Source organism: Arachis duranensis, chromosome 6 (genome assembly GCF_000817695.3).
Source record: "Arachis duranensis cultivar V14167 chromosome 6, aradu.V14167.gnm2.J7QH, whole genome shotgun sequence".
Lineage (NCBI taxonomy): Eukaryota > Viridiplantae > Streptophyta > Magnoliopsida > Fabales > Fabaceae > Arachis > Arachis duranensis.
In genome coordinates, this window is record NC_029777.3 from 104,746,437 (window position 1) to 104,766,256 (window position 19,820).

Below are 19,820 nucleotides of genomic sequence, written 5' to 3' on the forward strand. Positions count from 1 at the left end.
AGCTCATCAGGACTAGTTGTAAAGTCGGAAGATTATTTGAACTCGAGAACCTTCATGTTCCCTCTACGTCAAATCTCTATGTTGTTTCCTCTCCATCTACTCTTCACTTGTGGCACCGCTATCTTACCCACAGCTCCTTAAAAAAATTGCATCCTCTTATGTCTTTGGGTGTTTTAGGTCAAGTTCACAATGAGTCTTTTGATTGCATCTCTTGTCAAACTGCAAAATAACTTGTCTTATCTTTTTCTAAAAATTTATCTCTTGCTTGCTCTCCTTTTGATTTTATTCATTCTGATGTTTGGGGGCCCGTTCCCACAGCTTCTATGGGAGGGGCTCGATACTTTGTAGTCTTTATTGATGATTATTCACATTTTACTTGGATTTATTTGATGACTAAACGTCATGAGCTACCTCAGATTTATATTAACTTTGCCACTAAGATTCAAACTCAATTTTCAAAGGTCATTAAAATCTTCAGACGTGACAATGCTATGGAATATCGTGACTCCAAACCTTTAAATTTTCTCGCTGAATAGGGTACTTTGTCTGAGTTTTCTTACCCTGGTACCTCTCAACAAAATGGCAGAGCTGAGCATAAACACCGTCATATTCGCACTGAGTCTACTCCTCTTGAGCCTAATGTTTGTTTTACTCCTATGGATGTTACTATTTTGTATAATCTTACTTTTTATCGACAGTTAGTTGGAGAACTCATCTACTTAACTATCACCCGACCAGACATTGCCTATCCGGTTCATGTTCTTAGGCAGTTCTTGTCAACTCCTCGTACTACTCACTATGCGGCAGTTCTTCGCGTTCTTGGCTGCATCAAAGACACCCTATTTCACAGCCTTTATTTTTCTGCCGATTCATCGTTATCCCTTTAGGTGTACTCAGATGCTTATTAGACTGATAATCCCACTGATCGTTGCTCTATTACTGGTTATTATTTGTTTCTTGGCGACTCTCTCATTTTGTAACGAGCTAAGAAGCAAACATTCACTGCTCGATTAAGTACAGAAGCTGAATACCGTGCTCTTACTGACACCACTGCTGAGGTTGTCTCGATTCGTTGGTTTCTCGTAGACTTGGGTGCACCGCAGTCGTCCCCAACTGATTTTTTTGTGACAACTGTAGTGCTATTCAGATTGTCCATAATGATGTGTTTCATGAACGCACCAAACACATTGAGATTGATTGTTACTTTGTTCGGCAACGTATCCTTATTGATGTTGTTCGTCTCTTTGCTGTTAGAACACTGGATCAGACTGCTGATATCTTCACGAAGACTCATCATCCAAGTTGTTTTCGGATTTTGGTATCTAAACTCAAGATGGTATCCTTAGCTTCCACTTGAGTTTGAAGGGGGATGTTAGAGAATAATTAAAATCAATTTAGATCAATTAGTATCATTTATATTTATATAACATATATGTATATTAATTGTAAGATTGTATACTTTTATTACTTTGATTTTTCTAACACCTATATATATTTCTTATACATTGTACTTTGACATAAACTTAATAATACACTTTTCAAATTATTCTTGTATTTCTAACAATCACAATATATAGTATTTTTACACTCATAATAAATAATATCAACACTCATTTTCTTTATAAGTTCTTTCTGTTTCTGCATTAGCATAGTTTTTTAATAAAGGATTTAATTTTAATATATGGATATAATTATTTTAAAAAAATATTAAAAAATTATCAAAATTTATTATTTATTATTATTAATTAATTAATAATATTTAAAAATATAAAATAAAATATGTTATTAAATTAACATACTAAAAGAATTAGACTCACAATTTTAAAGTGGCAAGCATCCTTAGTTTCTATGAAATACAGCAAATTTGATGTTGAAGAATCTAAAAACTAAAACAAGAAATTCATATAACAAAGAGCTATAGTCAAATAGCATGGTTTTTCTTTATTTATGTAGAGATCGCGAATTCGAATCTCTTTCTTAATTTTAGAAGAAAAAAAAGAAAGGAGATTCTTATGCGATGGGAAGGTTGTGTGAGTGTAGCGAGAGTGGTGGGAGCCGTCGTGTTCTTGATAGTTGACAAAGTCAAAAGTCAAGTTCGGAGTTCTCAACTCCTCCAAATCAAAACTCCATCCTTGTGCCTGAACCAATTCAATTCATTGCTTTTCCGTGAACACCAAATAAGAATAAAAGATGTCTCTCAAAGTATCCAATTCGTCGGAGAATAACCCCATGCTTCCGGTGTCGGATCCTGGCAGGACCCACGACGATGGGGACAAGCTCTTCAAAGGTTCCGCCATGACCAAACGCGGTGCTTACGCCGCTGTCTCTTATATGTCTTGCGCCGGTTTGTTCTCTAATCTCCAAATATCTTTCTTTTCTTTTTTATTTGAATAATTTCAATTTTAGAATGATGATGATGATCGGATTCTCTGATTTTACGAGTGTTTCTATTCATTTGATCGCCGGAAATATTATATATTATATATAATTTAAGTTTCAGTCAATTTGCAGGATTGTGTGTTAATTTGTGTTTTAAATAATTTTAAAATAAAAGTTATGGCATCTAAGTCCAGAAAAATCAAAATTCAGCATCTTGCAGAAGACAATTTTAGGTAGTTTTATTTTGAATTGTAGTTACATATTTTAGGAATTTTTTAATTGTAAAAGAAGAAAAAAATATATTGCAGTGCAATTTATGGAATTAAACTGTTGGGTACCAAATTGGGAGAGCCCTATAATATTTGTATAGATATAAGATATATGTTAGATATAATTTTCTAGAATTTTATTTTTGGGGTTCAGTAGGAGGGAAAGAAGAAAGTAGATGTGTTGTCCATTGGCTCCTGTTTGCAAATAATGCAATTCCCTTGGTACAGTGTTTAAGTTTCATTTGAAACTTTGATGGCTTATGATGTTATCATAGTTACTGGATAGTAGATGGCTGAGTGGTGTGTACTGGTACTGGTTCCAAGATTGTGGCTAGAGCTAGAACTTTATGTTAGAAAAATTATGTGGTATTGATTCTAAGATGAGCAAGAGGACCTGTGATTTCATTTCATTTCGTTTCATCCTTCAATTGCTAGGGTTTCTATCAAATTATCTTGCACCTTTTCTCATACGTGATATGAGGTTTAGAAAATTTGGTCTGCTATATGCAATGCTATTTAGAGTACCAGTTAACTATACTTTATTGTTTATAGAAATGAATAAAGGATAACCTTGCATGATAATCTGTCATTTTATTCTTTCATTTTAAAACTTAAAAGAACTCTCGAATAGTATATTAACATGAATTGAAACACTCACAAGCCCTACTCTTTACTTCCAAATGTATGGGAATTTTTGTGCATCTTTCATTTAGTTTGTTAATATCTGTTGTGTACTTGAATATGGAAGAAATGTAATATAGATTATTGGAGATATGTTTTTGGGAGCTCTTGTTCAAAGAAATATTAATGATCAATGACATGATGTTTAGAAAATTTTTTTGCAACTTGTACACAAAAACTCATGTAGGTTGTAGATGCTGCTTCAAATCTTGATTCTTAACTGCTAAATGCACCATTACTAAGAAATATTTTTTTCCCCTTTTTGTAGTTCTCTTGGTGATGTTCAATAAGGCAGCTCTTTCATCATATAACTTCCCATCTGCAAATGTCATCACACTTCTTCAGGTTGATACTTAAAAAGGGTTCTGTTTCCTTCTTTATTACATGTGAGCCAAGACATGACAGACCATTAATTTGGCATTAGTATTTAGAAGTTTCAGTAATCTTTTGGAGAAAACTGTGAACAGAAAGACATTGTAATCCACCTTATTTACATGAGAGCATGAACATCGTTCTCCTTAAGTCTTATATATTCATACTTGGTTGATTGATAACTCTTTACAGTACTTAATTTATCAGTTACTGAGGGTGGAAACCAATTTTTTAGTGCTGCTCTAATTCCATTCTTATATTCTGGATTTATGTTGTTCATTCGTGTGGTTTTCCTGTACACTAAAATGGTAGTTACTTTAAGCTCATTCTCTATGTTTTAAGAGTTGAAGTTCCTGAAACTAAGTTGTAAGAGATTATTCAAATTACTTAAAGCACTAATTTGAAACAGCAAGAGTTATAGCTGTGTTGATCACTGTTGCATTACAAGTTACAACTACCGATATCTTTTTGAGATCCGTTTGATCCATTTCACATTGTATGCTTCTTTCTTCTGCAGATGGTATGTTCATGTTGTTTTCTTTATGTACTGAGGCGCTGGAGGATAATTTCTTTCTCAGCAGGTGAAAAATCTTTAATATCAGATAACTCAACAAAATTTGTACCATTGAATACTTTGAAGCACACTCTTCCTCTATCAGGAGCATATTTACTCTACATGGTAGTCCCTTATTTCTTATCGTTTTCTCTTCTTTTATGAAATGACAAACTCCGTTGTTTCATTTTTTTCTTTTCTTTTCTAACTATTTTGTATATACTCCTGTTGCTTCTCCTTAGCTAGTCACCATGGAGTCTGTCCGTGGAGTAAATGTTCCAATGTACACCACCCTTAGGCGAACAACTGTGGTATTTACAATGATTGTAGAGTTTCTTCTCGTGCAACAGAGGTATTCATCCTCTGTTATTTTCAGGTAACTTGCTTTCTCTCGATTGCATGATATTATCTACTGTTTGTAAGAACAATGTAACTGGTTTACTGTCCTTTTGGTTATTTCTTCCTTTTCGTTTATACTCAATGATGTGAAAGTTCAACTTTTATTTGGAGGAGTGTGTGCTTCATTCCTTTCATTTAGTGGAAATTGATGATGCTGTTATCAGTGTTGACTTGATATGCATTTGCAATAAGGATAACATGATTGGTTCACTGTCCTTTTTATTATTACCCCCTTTTCCTTTATAACTCAATAAAGTTGAAGTTCAAATTTTTTGAGAAAGCATGTGCCTGATTCCTTCATTTAACTGAAATCTATAAGGCTGTTATCAGTGTTGGCTTGATTGTCTTTGGTGCGCTGATTGCGGGAGTTCGGGACTTCTCTTTTGATGCTTATGGCTATAGTGTTGTTTTCTTGGCAAACTTTACCACAGCAATATATCTGGCAACCATTTCCCGCATAGGTTGTGTTCCTACTTTCTCATATTCTCATGTGGAAACTTTATACTGTGTTTCCCGGTCAGTTTGAACTTAATCATTTTGTATCATGAGCTTTTCTCAGGAAAAACTAGTGGTCTTAATAGCTTTGGACTTATGTGGTGCAATGGTAAGTTTAGAGGTTCTATGATGGTCAAACTTTCTTGCTACACTTTTATGTAATGGAGTTTCTGACTCTGAATACTTTTATATTGTATTATAGGCGTTGTATGTGGGCCATTTTTGCTCGTTTGGACATTTATTCGTGGTGACTTGAAGATGACACTTAACTTTCCTTATCTTTTCTCACCTGGTTTTATTGTAAGTTCTGCTCGAGCCTTTCTTACTTGAGTTAGTAGTAGTCATCATTGGAGCTTCCTTGGTTAGTTGTAAAAGGATTAATAATAATATTTTTGTGAAGTTAACGAGGATTATGACAATGTCTATTTGGAATAAAATAATATGGAGGCTTAAAGAATAGACTCTCTCCCCACATTTATACTTTGTAACTCTATGTCCACCCACTTTTTGAAGGAAAGGGGGATTATACTCTTAACAGAATAAACAAAATGGGGGAAAGATGCAAATGACCCATATAGGGTATCATCCTTTTTCCTGTAAAATGATGGAAAAATTAGGAAGAGAACATTGAGCATGGAAGCAACTCAGAGTTGCCTTGACCAAAACTGGGGTTTGACATCAAATTCCGTTGAAAATATCACTGTGAAAACACCAACACATCTATGGTCAATGGTTTTACTTTCAATAAAGTAAATGGAAGTTTAGGTGGCCAAAACTCCAATCCAATGCTATGTTGTTGCTCTTTTGTGGCACGTTACTGCATTCCTATGTTCAATATCTATGTGGATCTTCATTTCAATTTATTTGCTTCAATGAGTAGAGAGTTGAGTACAATTTTTCCTGCAATCAAAAGTTTGTCTCTGCCAGTGAGCTATAAGCTCATGTGGCACCTCTCTTGGTTCAATCCCACATGTCCATAATTTCCTCCATCTCTGTAGCTGTACTCGAAGCTCCTTTAAAAATTAAAACCAAAAGGAATAAGGTCCGTCTCCATGTAAAATTGCCTTAATGTTGCTGTAAAAGGTCTGCCAATAGTTTTGTTCATTAAGTAGCAACTGCATTCTGTCTATATCAATCAGCATCAACATCAATCTTTTAACCCAGTTTCCTAATTTCATTTTAGGATAACGTGTTTTTTATATGTTCTTTTTTTGTTTCTTTTTTTTTTTAAGGATCATTCTTTTTTTGTTTCTTGAACAGGTTGTTTTGCTCTTTTCCTGCATACTGGCGTTCTTCTTGAACTACTGCATTTTCTTGAACACGACTCTAAATTCAGCTGTGACACAGACGATTTGTGGTAATCTGAAGGTTTGTTTTGCTGCTACTTGTTTCTCCTTGCATGAATAATTCCCCTATAATTTACAGGTTGGCATTAGAGGTGCTGTAAGGCCTTGCTTTTTCTTTTTCTTGATGTTAGTATAGCTTTTCTTTCTAGAACTGATTGTGTGGAGTAGAGTCTGCATGAGGCTAGGTTGTTGTTGTCATAACTACTACGTAATGCCAGAGTCTGAATGCACTCATTTAAACAGAGAATCTCTAATATATGACCTTTTTTACTTCATATCAATGTCATGATTTGTGTGTTCAGTTTTTATGTGCCAAATTCTAATTATTTATGTTGATGTGCAGGATCTATTTACTATTGGACTTGGCTGGGTAATTTTTGGTGGGCTACCATTTGATTTTGTGAGTGCTCTTGTCCAGACAGCTATTTCCTATTGAGCATACATACGCTTCCACACACACACATACACAGCCACATTTTGATACAATAGAAAGAACAGTGCTAGAGAGCCCTAGCTTGTTGCCGGAAGCAGTGTTGCCAGAACCAATTGTTACATAATTCTGGCAAGTACATGCTGGCAAAATTTCTGCCCATGAAGCAATTTCCAATAAGAAAATGTAGCTCCGTGGCTTGTTGCACGTTAAAATCATAAAAAGGAGCCTTTCTTCTTGCAGAGCTTTGCACTATGGGGCATCCTTTTTTACTTTATTGTATATTATTTTGATAGAATATTGTTTTGTTTTGGTTTCAGTGGAACATAATTGGGCAGCTACTCGGTTTCACTGGCTCTGGCTTATATGCTTACTATAAGCTCATGGGCAAATAATAACTCAACACTTTTAGTGCAAACCTCTTTTTGCAATTAGGGAAAGCCATTCACTTGAGTTGAGTCATGTAGTGATCATCACTACAAACCTTTTAAAAGGGAGAAGAATCTTAGTCATACCGTGGTCTGTGGAACATTTGATCAACTAATCCACATTTTTAGGAAATTTTTGCTGACTGAGAAGTTGGTGTATTGTATCAACAATTTTCAGGGCATAGCAGCAGTCATGGCTTCAGTGTATATTTATACATCTTATTTATTTGATGTATGTACAAAGAAAAACATCTATTTGATCTAATGTTATGTTAACATAGTTGTATTTGGCTATTTGCTTTGCTGAATCCTATGTATTCCTCTCTTTGTATTATTCTTCTCAATCACCTTCAAATAATGATTGAATTGAGAACATGACTCAAGGAAGACAGATTTTTACTTCAGCCTGTTTTGAATTACTGATTTTACATATGAAAAGTATTGAAAAATCTCTGAAAAAGTACAGATAATGAAGATAAAAATCTTCCAAACAGATTTTTTGTTGAGAACTGTTAGATGATAATTTAGTCAAAGTAAAAATTTACATGCAACTTCATATAAAGACAACTGCACGTGAGTTTTCACCTTTAGTCAAATATATCAAATAATCTAATGGTTTTTAGCGAAGAAACACAAGACATATACCCTCGTCCAACTAATGATTTTTGTTTTTTTGTTTCTCACGACATCCCCAAGTCCGGTAAATCAAGAACTAATCCGTCGCAGTACTGTTGCTCTATGCATAAGGCGAGATTCGAACCTCCAACACTTGTTTTAACTAACGGTTTTTAGCGAAGCGAGATTCGAACCTCCAACACTTGTTTTAACTAACGGTTTTTAGCAAAGGGACACGAGACATATACGTTGTCCATTTGTCCAACCTTCGGAAAAATTAAGAGAGGGCCTAGCACAGGCCCAGACCTAGGCCCAAGAGCAAGTCCAGTCAGAGCTTGTTATCTGAGGGCACGTGTAAGGTTTTCGTTGGTTGTGTTGTTTCATGTTTGAGAGTTTGAGTGAGTCGTTAACGGTCATCCTCCCGTTCTCCAAAAATGGCTCGCTTTTTGCTTCAAACACAAACCACTCACTCAACAGTTTGTATGGAAGAAGAATCACCCCCGACACAAGCCAAAGAACAATAACATTGCGTATTCTATTCGTTCTTCTCTAAGAATCTCTTCTCGTTCCCCATTTATGCACCACTCTCTTCTCCACGCAATGTCCTTACTCACGCGCTTCTTCTCACTCACTCAGTCACCGCCATGGCACACACTAGCTTAATAATGCCGAACCCTAACCACGCTTCCTCTCCTTCTCGATCACCCTTGTCGATTCAATTCTCTTCGATCCCAACCATGGACCGCATTTTCTCCAGTAAGAGTTTCCTTTATAATAGGCTTCGATCTCAGCCTCTCAGCCTTACTGTTCTCAAATTGGATGGATCTACCTTCGGTATGTATTCGCTCCCTGCACCAATTTTAATTTGCCGTTGCGGTTACGGTTATGGTTGTTACATTTCTGAAAAGGTTATAAGAGAAACGAATGAGTTAGTTATTTATTCGGTTGTGGAAAATGCAAAAACTGCAATGCAGTTGTATCTGTGGACTTGAATTTACAACGATTCAACTCATAGCCTTTGTTTGTTGAGCAGGTGCAAGTATTATCCCGCACCATAATATGAAATGCATGATTTCACTAAATTATATAAAAAAACAAGGAAATCTGTTATTTGAAATAACTTAATTGGAGCATATGCATACTATATTGCATTGAATTGTTTGTTGTTACCGAACTTTCATTCATATTAAGATGAAATTTTGAAAATTTTGCAAAAATAACCTGTGAAATTGGTAGAAGAGTTTCTGTGCTGAAATTGTGGAGAGGTTGTTTAGTATGCAACTGTGATTATAGTTGCCGGTATGTTGCAGTGTGGCAACAATTCTAAATGTGAAATTGTGAACCATAACCGAAATTAATAGCATTTTTTTATACATCTTTTTCTCCCCCACCTGAAAACAATATTTGGCGATGTTTTTGGAACATTGATACCAGAGACCATTGGTACTTTGCAGATATTCAAGTTGAGAAGACAGCAACTATTGCTGAGCTTAAGGAGGCGGTGAAGGTGGTGTTCAGTCACATGCCTCAGAAGGGGCCAGGGAAGATTTCATGGTGTGTGATATGTATGTTACTGTGTTGGTTACTTGGTTTTCAGTGGGCAATGTATGATTTTACTTTTGGAAAAGTCTAGGAGGCCAGCAATTTTATTGAATTTTGGCTAGCATGTAACTAGCAGAGAAAGGTGAGTCATTGGATGAAACCTCACACCAATCTCACACCATTAAATCATCATTGATGGCTATTTGATGGCTACCAATCACAAAAGTTGCTGCTCTCCTAGCATTGCTCTTTACTTTTTTTATTGTTGAAGAATTTCTTGGCTGTGTACTTTACTAGTTTTTAGTCTGTTGCAACCAGTGGACTATAACTAGTTCTGGAGTATTGAAAATTGTTGTTGAATACCTGATAAACCTGGGCAAAAGGAAACTTTTCACTTTGTTGTTCAACCTTGGATTAAAAGTGAGATGTTATTGTTTTTTCATTGTAGTTCAGACAATTACTTGGTCAACTTAATCTGTTTTTCCTTTTTCTGTACAAATTAATATGTAATATGTTCTCTGATTATATAATCACATATTTTACTTTCATTGTGAAGGCCACATGTTTGGCGGCAGTTTTGCTTATGCTATGATGGACAGAAGCTTGTTAAAGATGATGATTACCTGAGAAATTATGGCATCAAGGACGGTGATCAGGTTTGTAGATGCAAGTCTTTCATATTTCATCTAAATATTCACGTGTTAATGATATGCACTGAATCACCCTTAAACTGTTCTTTCCTATGCTCTTCTAAACCTTCTCCCATTGTACTAATTTGGTGTCTATAGGATTTGTTTCAGTCGTCAAGAATGTTGATTTGTAACTTAATTTTCTTCCTAAGCCTTAATTTGTTTCAGTCGTCAGGAATGTTGATTTGTAACTTAATTTGGTGTCTATAGTATTTGAGGAATGGAATATATCTCATAAGTGGCATTGGCAAGTACCATGTGTGAATAAATAGTCTAAGAACTACCTCATTCTTGAACTACTTGTTTAGCATAATATCTATACTATGTTCTTGTTAGAAGGTTTTTATTGATCATAATAGTTTATTGTTTTATTTTGCTATGCAAAGCTTCGTTTCATCCGCCATGTCTCAAACTATTATAGTGCTCGAAGAAGAAAGCGATCAAAGAAACGAGTTTTCCATTTTAAACAGCACAGCAGGTACTAAATTTCGTACGGTCTCATTGGTTAGCTATAAAAACAAATATTCAGCAGTTGGCTGGAGATTTAGGATCAATATGCTGTTTGCCAGGTTGCAGTTAGTTTAGTTGAATCTTGCAATGTGTTTAACATAAGCAGCTCTGTTTAGGGTTACTGAAAATTTGTTTGTTTTGTGCTTGAATCTTCACATGTTAGATTGTAGGGGACATTGGTTTTAACCATTTTGTCACTACTCTGTCAAAATATTTGTGAAATCATGTTGGACTACACAAGGACTTGCTTCTTGGCTATTTGTTTTTTCTTGCCATATAGCTTGATCTCATCACATTTTGCAAAGGTACAGCTTTCCATCTGCAACAACTAAATAATGTGCATTGCATTTATCATTCCATATCAAAATTTCTCTCATGCATTTCTTTCTATCTCTAATTTCCTTTGATGGAGGCAGTTAAGTACCGCATATTTCTAAATAGAGGGACACCTCTACCTAGCTAATGATTTTTATATTGTATATAAATGTTTCAATTCCGCATATTGAAATCTGCTAAAAATACTACATTGTCTCTGTATTTCGTTTCTATTCTTTGTGTACCTTTTCTATCAGTTACTGGCTACACTTTTTTTTTCCCTTTCATTTTTTGGAGTTTGCTAGACCCACATTTGGATAAGTAGAGATGGTGATCCTAAATTAAATTGTAAATTTACAGAAATATTGCTATGAACATCCTTTATTATTGATTCATGCATGCTGATATGGTATTACTCCCAAAAAAATGTCCTTGCACTATCTGAGTGACATAAATGGAAAGTGCAGGTCATCCTCGCAAGTGAATAGTTATCAACCTAAAGAACATAGTGATGATGATGAAGAAGAAGAAATTTGTTCCGATGAGGTAGCCACTGAGGATAGGAAGATCGAGCTGTACAATAAAGTACGAGTTCATGTTGGAAAGAACAAGTTAACCAGCTTTGTTGCAGAGTTATTCTCATACAACAGGCTGCCCATTGTACCGAAAACGAGAACTCAAAGTAGGATATTCTTCCCCTCAGTGGTCGCCAAATGTTTACTAGGAAGTTTTAGAAAGATGAGAAGAGTCATAAGCTTTCGCAGGAGGGGACACTATCCTTGGAGGGATATCAGAAGACAGTATTGATTTGTTGAATAAATGTGTTTCTCTACTTCCTATACATACTGCAAATGAAGGCCAAGATTGTTGGAAAATTTTTTGTTCATAATTTATGCACTTTTGTTTCTTTTTAGTAGTGGTGGCAATAGTGTCATCAACTCATCATAGAACAACATAAATATCTATTTTGTGTTCTTACCTTACCATTTAGAGTTGAACTATCTGTACATATGATAATAAGATATTACATTCTGATTCTGATATGTGTATTTTGATATTTATATAGCTGTTGTCCTTCTCTTCTTGTCAATAAATATTTGTATCGCTTTTCATTTGGCGTAAAGCAAGATAGTAATAAGATAAAGTCTTCTTTTCATTTGCTCTGTCCATAAGAAATTATCAAGACTAATAAGCCTGTCAATAAATAAGAATATTGAAAATTGTAATAAATACGAAATGTTAATAAGGCTATCCTCTATCTCAATTTCTCTCTTGTTATCAAATTAGCAATATTTATTCATACTCTTAGTTGCATACATCATTCATCGCATGCAACCTTACATTCGCAATCATATGACAAACCCTTAACACAATCACACAAACACAACCCTCTTTCTTTATTAGTTAATACTTTTCCAAGAGCTATGTATATATTATATAGCATGCTGGATGAGATCCTGATGCCATAATCACTTGATTATCTATTTTTCAATCAATAGTCATTGGTCAGGTAAAATAGTCTCATAAGCTAAGGCACACATTTTCGTTTTGTGTATCTGAGTGACGTATTGGAATTTTTTCTGTTTGTTTGTACGACAGGCTAAATAAACGTGGCAAACAACGACCTCTTCTTTCGCTTATAAGTTGTTATGCTTGTTCATCAATCAGAGACCACACTACTAATAAGAAAGGATTTGCTGAAGAATATTGGGGGAAAAAAACATCATGGATGTGTTTGGATGTTGAAACCCAAAACATTGGAATTGATTTGATTTACATCTCTATATTGGAATTGATAAAAATTTAAAACTGTATTAATTTCAAAATCTTATCTATCTAGAATTAAATAAAATGAATCTCTTAGTCACCAAAAAAACTAAAATGAATCTCTTTATTTTTTAAAGAATGTCGTGAGAATTAAAATAATTTAGTGTGCTAAAATACAAAAAAATACTTTTACACACTATTTTAAATTCATATCCTTTTTATCACGCGCTTATCTCTTTTTCTCCATAAATTATTAGTACAGGACAAAAAATTGTACTTTATTTATTTATAATTCTTCCTAGCAAATTATTAGTAAAGTCGTATTTGAGAATAAAATATAATATACCTATTAATCAAATCATAAAAAAATTAATAAATATTGGTAAATCAACCCCGGCTTCATCTACTTAATATACTAAAACTGAGTTTTCTCCCAACTAATAAGAGTGAGGTATCGATCCCTCGTAACTCCATTTTTTCTCCAAAATGAATATATTTTTCTCTATTTTAAATTATTTTATAAAAAATATCTTTATTATAATTACATTATGATTAATATTTAATGAATAATACATAATTATACTAATTTAGAAATATATCTTTATTATAATTATATCAAATCAATATTTAATGCATTATTAAATTACTTATCGATTATATATCAATTGAAAATATTTTAATCATTTTAATAATAATAATATATGATAATGATATGGTAATGGCACCGGTCGTGATAATCATGATAAGAATATTTGATTCTAATCATAAAATGATCAAATCTTATGATATTAATAACGCACATTGATTTTGAATATTTTTAGTCAATTTAATTATATTAATTTTAAAAATATTGATATAATTCTAATTCTTATTCATTATCCAATAATAATAATAATAATAATAATAATAATAATAATAATAATAATAATAATAACTTGAAAAATCTGTATATAAACTATTTCAATTACTCGTATATTATTATTAATTCAATCAATTATTTCTTAATTTTTTTTGAATTCAATAAATCAAATAAAATAAATTATACTAATTATTTTTATCAACTAATTGATTTGATTAATTCTTAAAAATATTTTTATTTTATTTATTTAAATACATGGATTATAACTAATTAGTTATTTAATTTTATTAGGATAAATATCAAATTCTATTCCTAATATAAAAATACAAAATTTTATTACTTCTAATTTTTATTTTACCACTATAAAAGACCATATATGCTAGAAGAAAATATCATTTATTTACCAATTACTCTTTCATTGGGTAGTTTTTACAACAATTTTTTTCTTCCTATGAGGCGTCGTCGCAAAAAGGCAACTATCGTAGACACAAACCACCACACGTTCTCCAACTCCCTGCTCATCATTCAAATATGGTATCCATGAGGCATTTAGAAATCATGATGTTATCATGTATGCATAAATAAAAAAAATTGTATTTAAACTTATGTCATTTACCTGTTTGTGTGGTATATTGTAGTGTAAAATTACTTTCAATTTGTGTTGTGCAATGATATTATGGTCTAATTTAAACTTTTACTTTAGAACTGTGTTATGATTTTATTTCATCATTTTCTCTTAGATATCAAGTTGACGTATTTTTATTTATTTATTATTGAAATGGATGTGATATAAAATTTATAAAAAAATCTCACACTGAACTTATTTTATTGTAGTCTTTTATCTCTTCTATTTCATTTTGTTTTCTTCTTATTCATTTACTTTTACTAATCTATTATTTAACTATTATATAAAATTAAAATCGTATTAATAAATTTAATATTAAAGTTAATTTGGCTTTTTATTTAGTGTGTTTTTCGATTTTTTAGTCTAATCAACCAAAACTATTCAATTATGAATAGTTACTTCTATCTTATTTTAAATTATTGACTACTTAAAATTACTAAAATTTAATAATAATATTCTGTTTTATATTTTTATATTTAATCCAATCCATCTGAGCTATATAATAATCACATCAATTTTTATATTTTATAATGTAATACTACATACAGTAATAGTAAAATAACATAGTAAATTGTCATGTTTTAATATTAAATATAAAATTAATACGTAAAAAAATCTACTTAATATACTACAACTGAGTTTTTTCTAACTAATGAAAGTGAGGTGTCAATGTCTCATAAATTTATTTTTCTTCCAAAATGAAAGTATTATTCTCTATTCTAAATTTATTTTATAAAAATATCTTTATTAATTATTATAATTATATTAATTAACATTTAATAAATAATTATACTCATTTAGAAAAATATCTTTATTATAATTATATAAAATCAATATTTAATACATTATCAACTAATGAAAGTAAGGCATCAATACATTATTAAACTAATTATCAATCATCAATATTTTTAATTATTCTAATTGTGTTAATTGATATAGTTCTAATTCTCATTCATGTACAATAATTTTATTAGTAGATAGTTGATACACATTAATGATGACTCATTTAATTTGATATTAATTAGATAATAATAATAATAATAATAATAATAATAATAATAATAATAATAATAATAATAGAAAAGGTATATATGGTACATGCATTGTATTTTAAAAAAGTAAAATATATTTTAAAAAGGATTGAAGTATCAATAATAAATTGTGATTGATATCAATATTAATAATTAATTTTTATAATTATTTTTATCTGCTAAAAATTACATATAGTATTTCTTTTGTGGTATAAAAAGGTTGTGATTCATAACATTTTTGTGAAATTATATTGCATGGACACAAGATCAATTATTTAACAAATTGAATTTTAATTAATATGTTTTATTTTCTATTCCTATTTTTATTCATTAATTATTTTACTTTTTATATTTACAGTAAATATTGAATGTAAGAAAAAAATATTAATTGTTATATATTTTATTTATTTAGAGTCATAATTAAATTTGATATAATTGTACCAAGTATATACAATTAATAATAACATGATACTATGATTTTAAGTTGTATAATATAATAAAAAATGTAGCAATTTATATCTGCTTCCTATATAGCAATAATATTATATATATTTATATATCTCCTCTTTTAGCTCTTTCCTAAAAATATTGACATATAATTAATGTAGATAACATATATATCGAGTAAGTATTTTCATTGAATTAATCATAAAGGTTAATAAAATACAATGACATAATTTTCATCTAATTGTAGTAGGTATTTTTATTAAAAATATTGGCTAATATATATAGTGAATTTTTATAATTATTTATCATTTAGAGAATTCATAATTCATACATTGTTCTTTTTCTATTTTTTATTTTTCATACCTAATGGCTGATAGCTACGATGCTATCAATAATATTACTTATGGTAGATTATGTGATAAAAAAGTTTGGAAAATAAAGGCAATAATTATAAGGTTATGAAAAGTCTCATCCAAATTTTACAAGAGCAAGACAACTTACATAGAAATAGTTCTAATAGATGTTAAAGTTAGTCGATTATTTTTCATGATTCTTTAAAGTGATGTTAGGTCCAATTTATAAATATTTTTTGTTCGTATTTTAAATTTATTTGATAAGTAAACCATTACAATCAAAGACTGTGTCATTTAATAGCTTTATAAGTACTAATAGTTTTTATATTTAATTTGTTTTCACAGTGTGATAAAATTCATTCTTCAATAAATAATTATTTGGCAAAGATGTTTGAGAATGAACTGATTGAGGGGAAGGTCTATGTCTTCTCAGATTTTGTGATTGAGAAATCAAGCAAAATTTATATTCCGACTGCACACGTATGTAGAATAATTTTTAAGAAGGAGTCACATATAATAAATACACTCGATGATCGTAAAATTCCTGACAATCATTTCAATTTTCTTGTTCATACTGATATATTAAAACAAATAAATGAACAATCCAACTTATTTGGTACGTAGTTAATTTGTATTAATCTACATAAAACTGTTTGTTTATTTTAATTTTTGCAAAGAAATCATATAATAGCATCATTTTATCGATAACATAGATTTTAATAGTTTATTTATGCAAATGTTTAAAATTGTATTGCGACTTTTTTAAAGGTATATCTTTTTATTAATATATTGTTAGTTTTATCGTTTAATATAAAATAAATTGGTAAAAATTCTTTAATTTATAAGTAATTTATTATGTTATTCATTTATTTGTCTTTAATTTGATGCTTTTAATTTTTTTCAATTAGATGTTATTGGACTCTTGACTGAAAAAAAGAGCTTATATCATAATCAAAAATAGGAAGAAGTGACCATTATATTGTAGTCAATCTTCATGATTTAAAGTATGTGAAATTTTAATATTTCACAATAAGATTTTGTTTTATAACAATTATCTATATATATGCAAAATATTTTATCTTTTTTATTATATATTACTAATTATTTCTCTTAATTCTTGCTTTTATTTAGAAATAAGAAAAAATAAGGCGCATACTATGAGATCAATTTACAATCCAATTATTTAATTATTTACGTGATCACCAAACAATCGAATACATTCTTATTCTTCAATTTGTAAAATTTAACAAAGGCATTGATAAGCATATTGGTTTACTTTTTATTTAACATATTTGTTTATGTTATATTTGTAATCATATTATATCTATTTTTATGAATATATCTTTTTAGAAAATACTCTTAGTATTAGCATATGGTCTATTAAATAAATATCAGTGGTTTTAAATTATGCAAATATTTAAAATTGTATTGCAACTTTTTTAAATGTATATCATTTTATTAATATATTGTTAGTTTTATCGTTTAATATAATTAGTATTAGCATATGGTGTAAGTATTAAATAAATATTAGTGGTTTTAAATTATGCAAATGTTTAAAATTGTATTGTGACTTCTTTAAAGGTATATCATTTTATTAATATATTGTTAGTTTTATCATTTAATATAAAATAAATTGGTAAAAAAATTTTAATTTATAAGTAATTTATTCTATTATTTTAATTTAATACTTTTAATTCATTTTTTTTCAATTAGATGTTATTAGACTCTTGACCGAAAAAAAGAGCTTATATCATGATCAAAAATAAGAAGAAGTAACCATTACATTGTGGTTGATCTTCGTTATTTGGAGTATGTGAAATTTTAATATTTTACAATAAGATTTTGTTTTGTAACAATTATATATACATATGCAAAATATTTTATCTTTTTCATTATATATTATTACTTATTTCACTTAATTCTTACTCTTATTTAGAAATGAAAAAAAATAAGGTGCACACTGTGGGATTAATTTATAACTCAATTATTCAATTATCTATGTGATCAGCAAACAACCGAATACATACTTATTCTTCAATTTGTAAAATTTAATAAAAGCATTGGTAAGCATATTGGTTTAACTTGTTATTTAGCATATTTGTTTATATTATATTTGTAATCATATTATATCTATTTTTATGAATATATATTTTTAAAAAATACTCTTAGTATTAGCATATGATGTATTAAATAAATATTAGTAATTTTAAATTATTTATTATTTATTAGAGAACTTTGTGTATTAGAATTTTCTAATAATTTGTTGTTCATTTTAAACTGATTTTGATATGTTCTTACTTCACGGTAAAATAACATATAAAAATTTGTTAGTAGAAAGTATTACTAGGTTATTTATGGTCACATTAAGTATACATGTCTGATTTATTGAAAAAAGTAAATTATTAAAACTGATTAATAACTATTTTAGAATTGATATACTTAATACTAGATTAAGAAAAAACGAACAATGCATAGCATGTTACTTTTTTATTAGTCAAATTATTATAATTCAAATTAATTTTAATAAAATAACTTAAAATTACAATTTCAATCTTATTACGTGCATGACACGAGTTATTACGCTTGTTACTTCTTAAAAATCATCACAATATGTTAGCTTTTTTTCTTCGCCTCATCAATTAAAAGTTTACCAAGTTAAGAACATGATGCTTCTTTCTAATTAACCAAATAGAGTTAACCTCCACCTTAGTTTTGATATTAGTGAGTTACACTGATTTAGTTTTTGAGATCTTAATTGTTATAATTTAATCCCCAAATTTAAAAATGTGCACCATGTTAGTTCCTCGAATATTTTTCGTCACCGAATCTCATTGTTGTTATTGAGGTGGCCTAATTCTTGCCATGATGGACATATACGATGTTATATGTATCTAAATAAAACTTACAACGATATCGTTTGAAATCTTTTTCATATTAAAACGTTATATCATCTTTTTTGATTATTTCGTCTTCTCTTTTTTCACTTAGCTCCACAAAAAAAAAGGTAAAACACAGTAAAAATTGCCTTATTGATATTTACTTTGATTATGATAAGATTAAAGAATGTTGACGACATATTCCTGAAGAAAAATTTAGATGTTGATTTAAGAAAATTCTGACAATGAATTAAGAGAGATATACTTCATGAATAAGAAAAATATGATGATTTTATTAATATTTATTTTGAGTATATTGTGTCATTATCCAAAGTAGTAGAGGGTTCTGATACTCTCCAAATCCTCTTTGACTTGGGGTCTTGATGGTTGAGTGCATGAAATTTTGGCTATCACCTAAAATCATGATCCTAAACCTGCAACGATGCACAATAGAAAAGAAGAACAACGAAAAGAAGAAGTAGAAGAAGATGAAGAAAAAAAAAATTGAAAATAAAATTTTGTAGTTTAGGTTATAAAAGGAAAAAAAGACCAAATCAATGCAATTATATTTTTAATATAGTTCAGCATGCTGTTAATATATTAAACCTATCAAGAGTTAAGCCATATCACTAATAGTGTTGAGTTTCAGTAACAAAAAATACATAAAAAGTTAACATATTATACTTTCTTAAATTTAAGAAACCAAATTATAATAATTGAGATCTCAAAAATTAAATCAATGTAACTTACTAATTTTAGAGACCACAGTAAACTTAACTCTAACCAACTATATTAATGTATATGATCTTGTCCTATCAACATTATTTATTCTAGTGAGC

General features: G+C 29.9%; 2 protein-coding genes across 2 annotated transcripts; both read left to right on the forward strand.

Moving 5' to 3' along the window:
- Positions 1-1,905: 1,905 nt before the first annotated feature.
- LOC107495360 (UDP-N-acetylglucosamine transporter UGNT1) lies at positions 1,906-7,677 on the forward strand. Its single transcript, XM_016116495.3, has 10 exons — positions 1,906-2,344; positions 3,598-3,674; positions 4,219-4,380; positions 4,497-4,630; positions 4,984-5,114; positions 5,213-5,257; positions 5,351-5,448; positions 6,409-6,516; positions 6,838-6,894; positions 7,245-7,677. The coding sequence occupies exons 1-10, from the start codon at positions 2,191-2,193 to the stop codon at positions 7,317-7,319; spliced, it is 1,041 nt and encodes a 346-aa protein (XP_015971981.1). The 5' UTR covers positions 1,906-2,190; the 3' UTR covers positions 7,320-7,677.
- A 688-nt stretch (positions 7,678-8,365) lies between these two features.
- LOC107495399 (uncharacterized) lies at positions 8,366-12,024 on the forward strand. The gene is given in 6 exon segments (XM_016116549.3): positions 8,366-8,801; positions 9,422-9,521; positions 10,066-10,165; positions 10,585-10,676; positions 11,491-11,648; positions 11,651-12,024. Coding segments are annotated over 6 exon segments (699 nt in total). The 5' UTR covers positions 8,366-8,611; the 3' UTR covers positions 11,710-12,024.
- Positions 12,025-19,820: the final 7,796 nt, after the last annotated feature.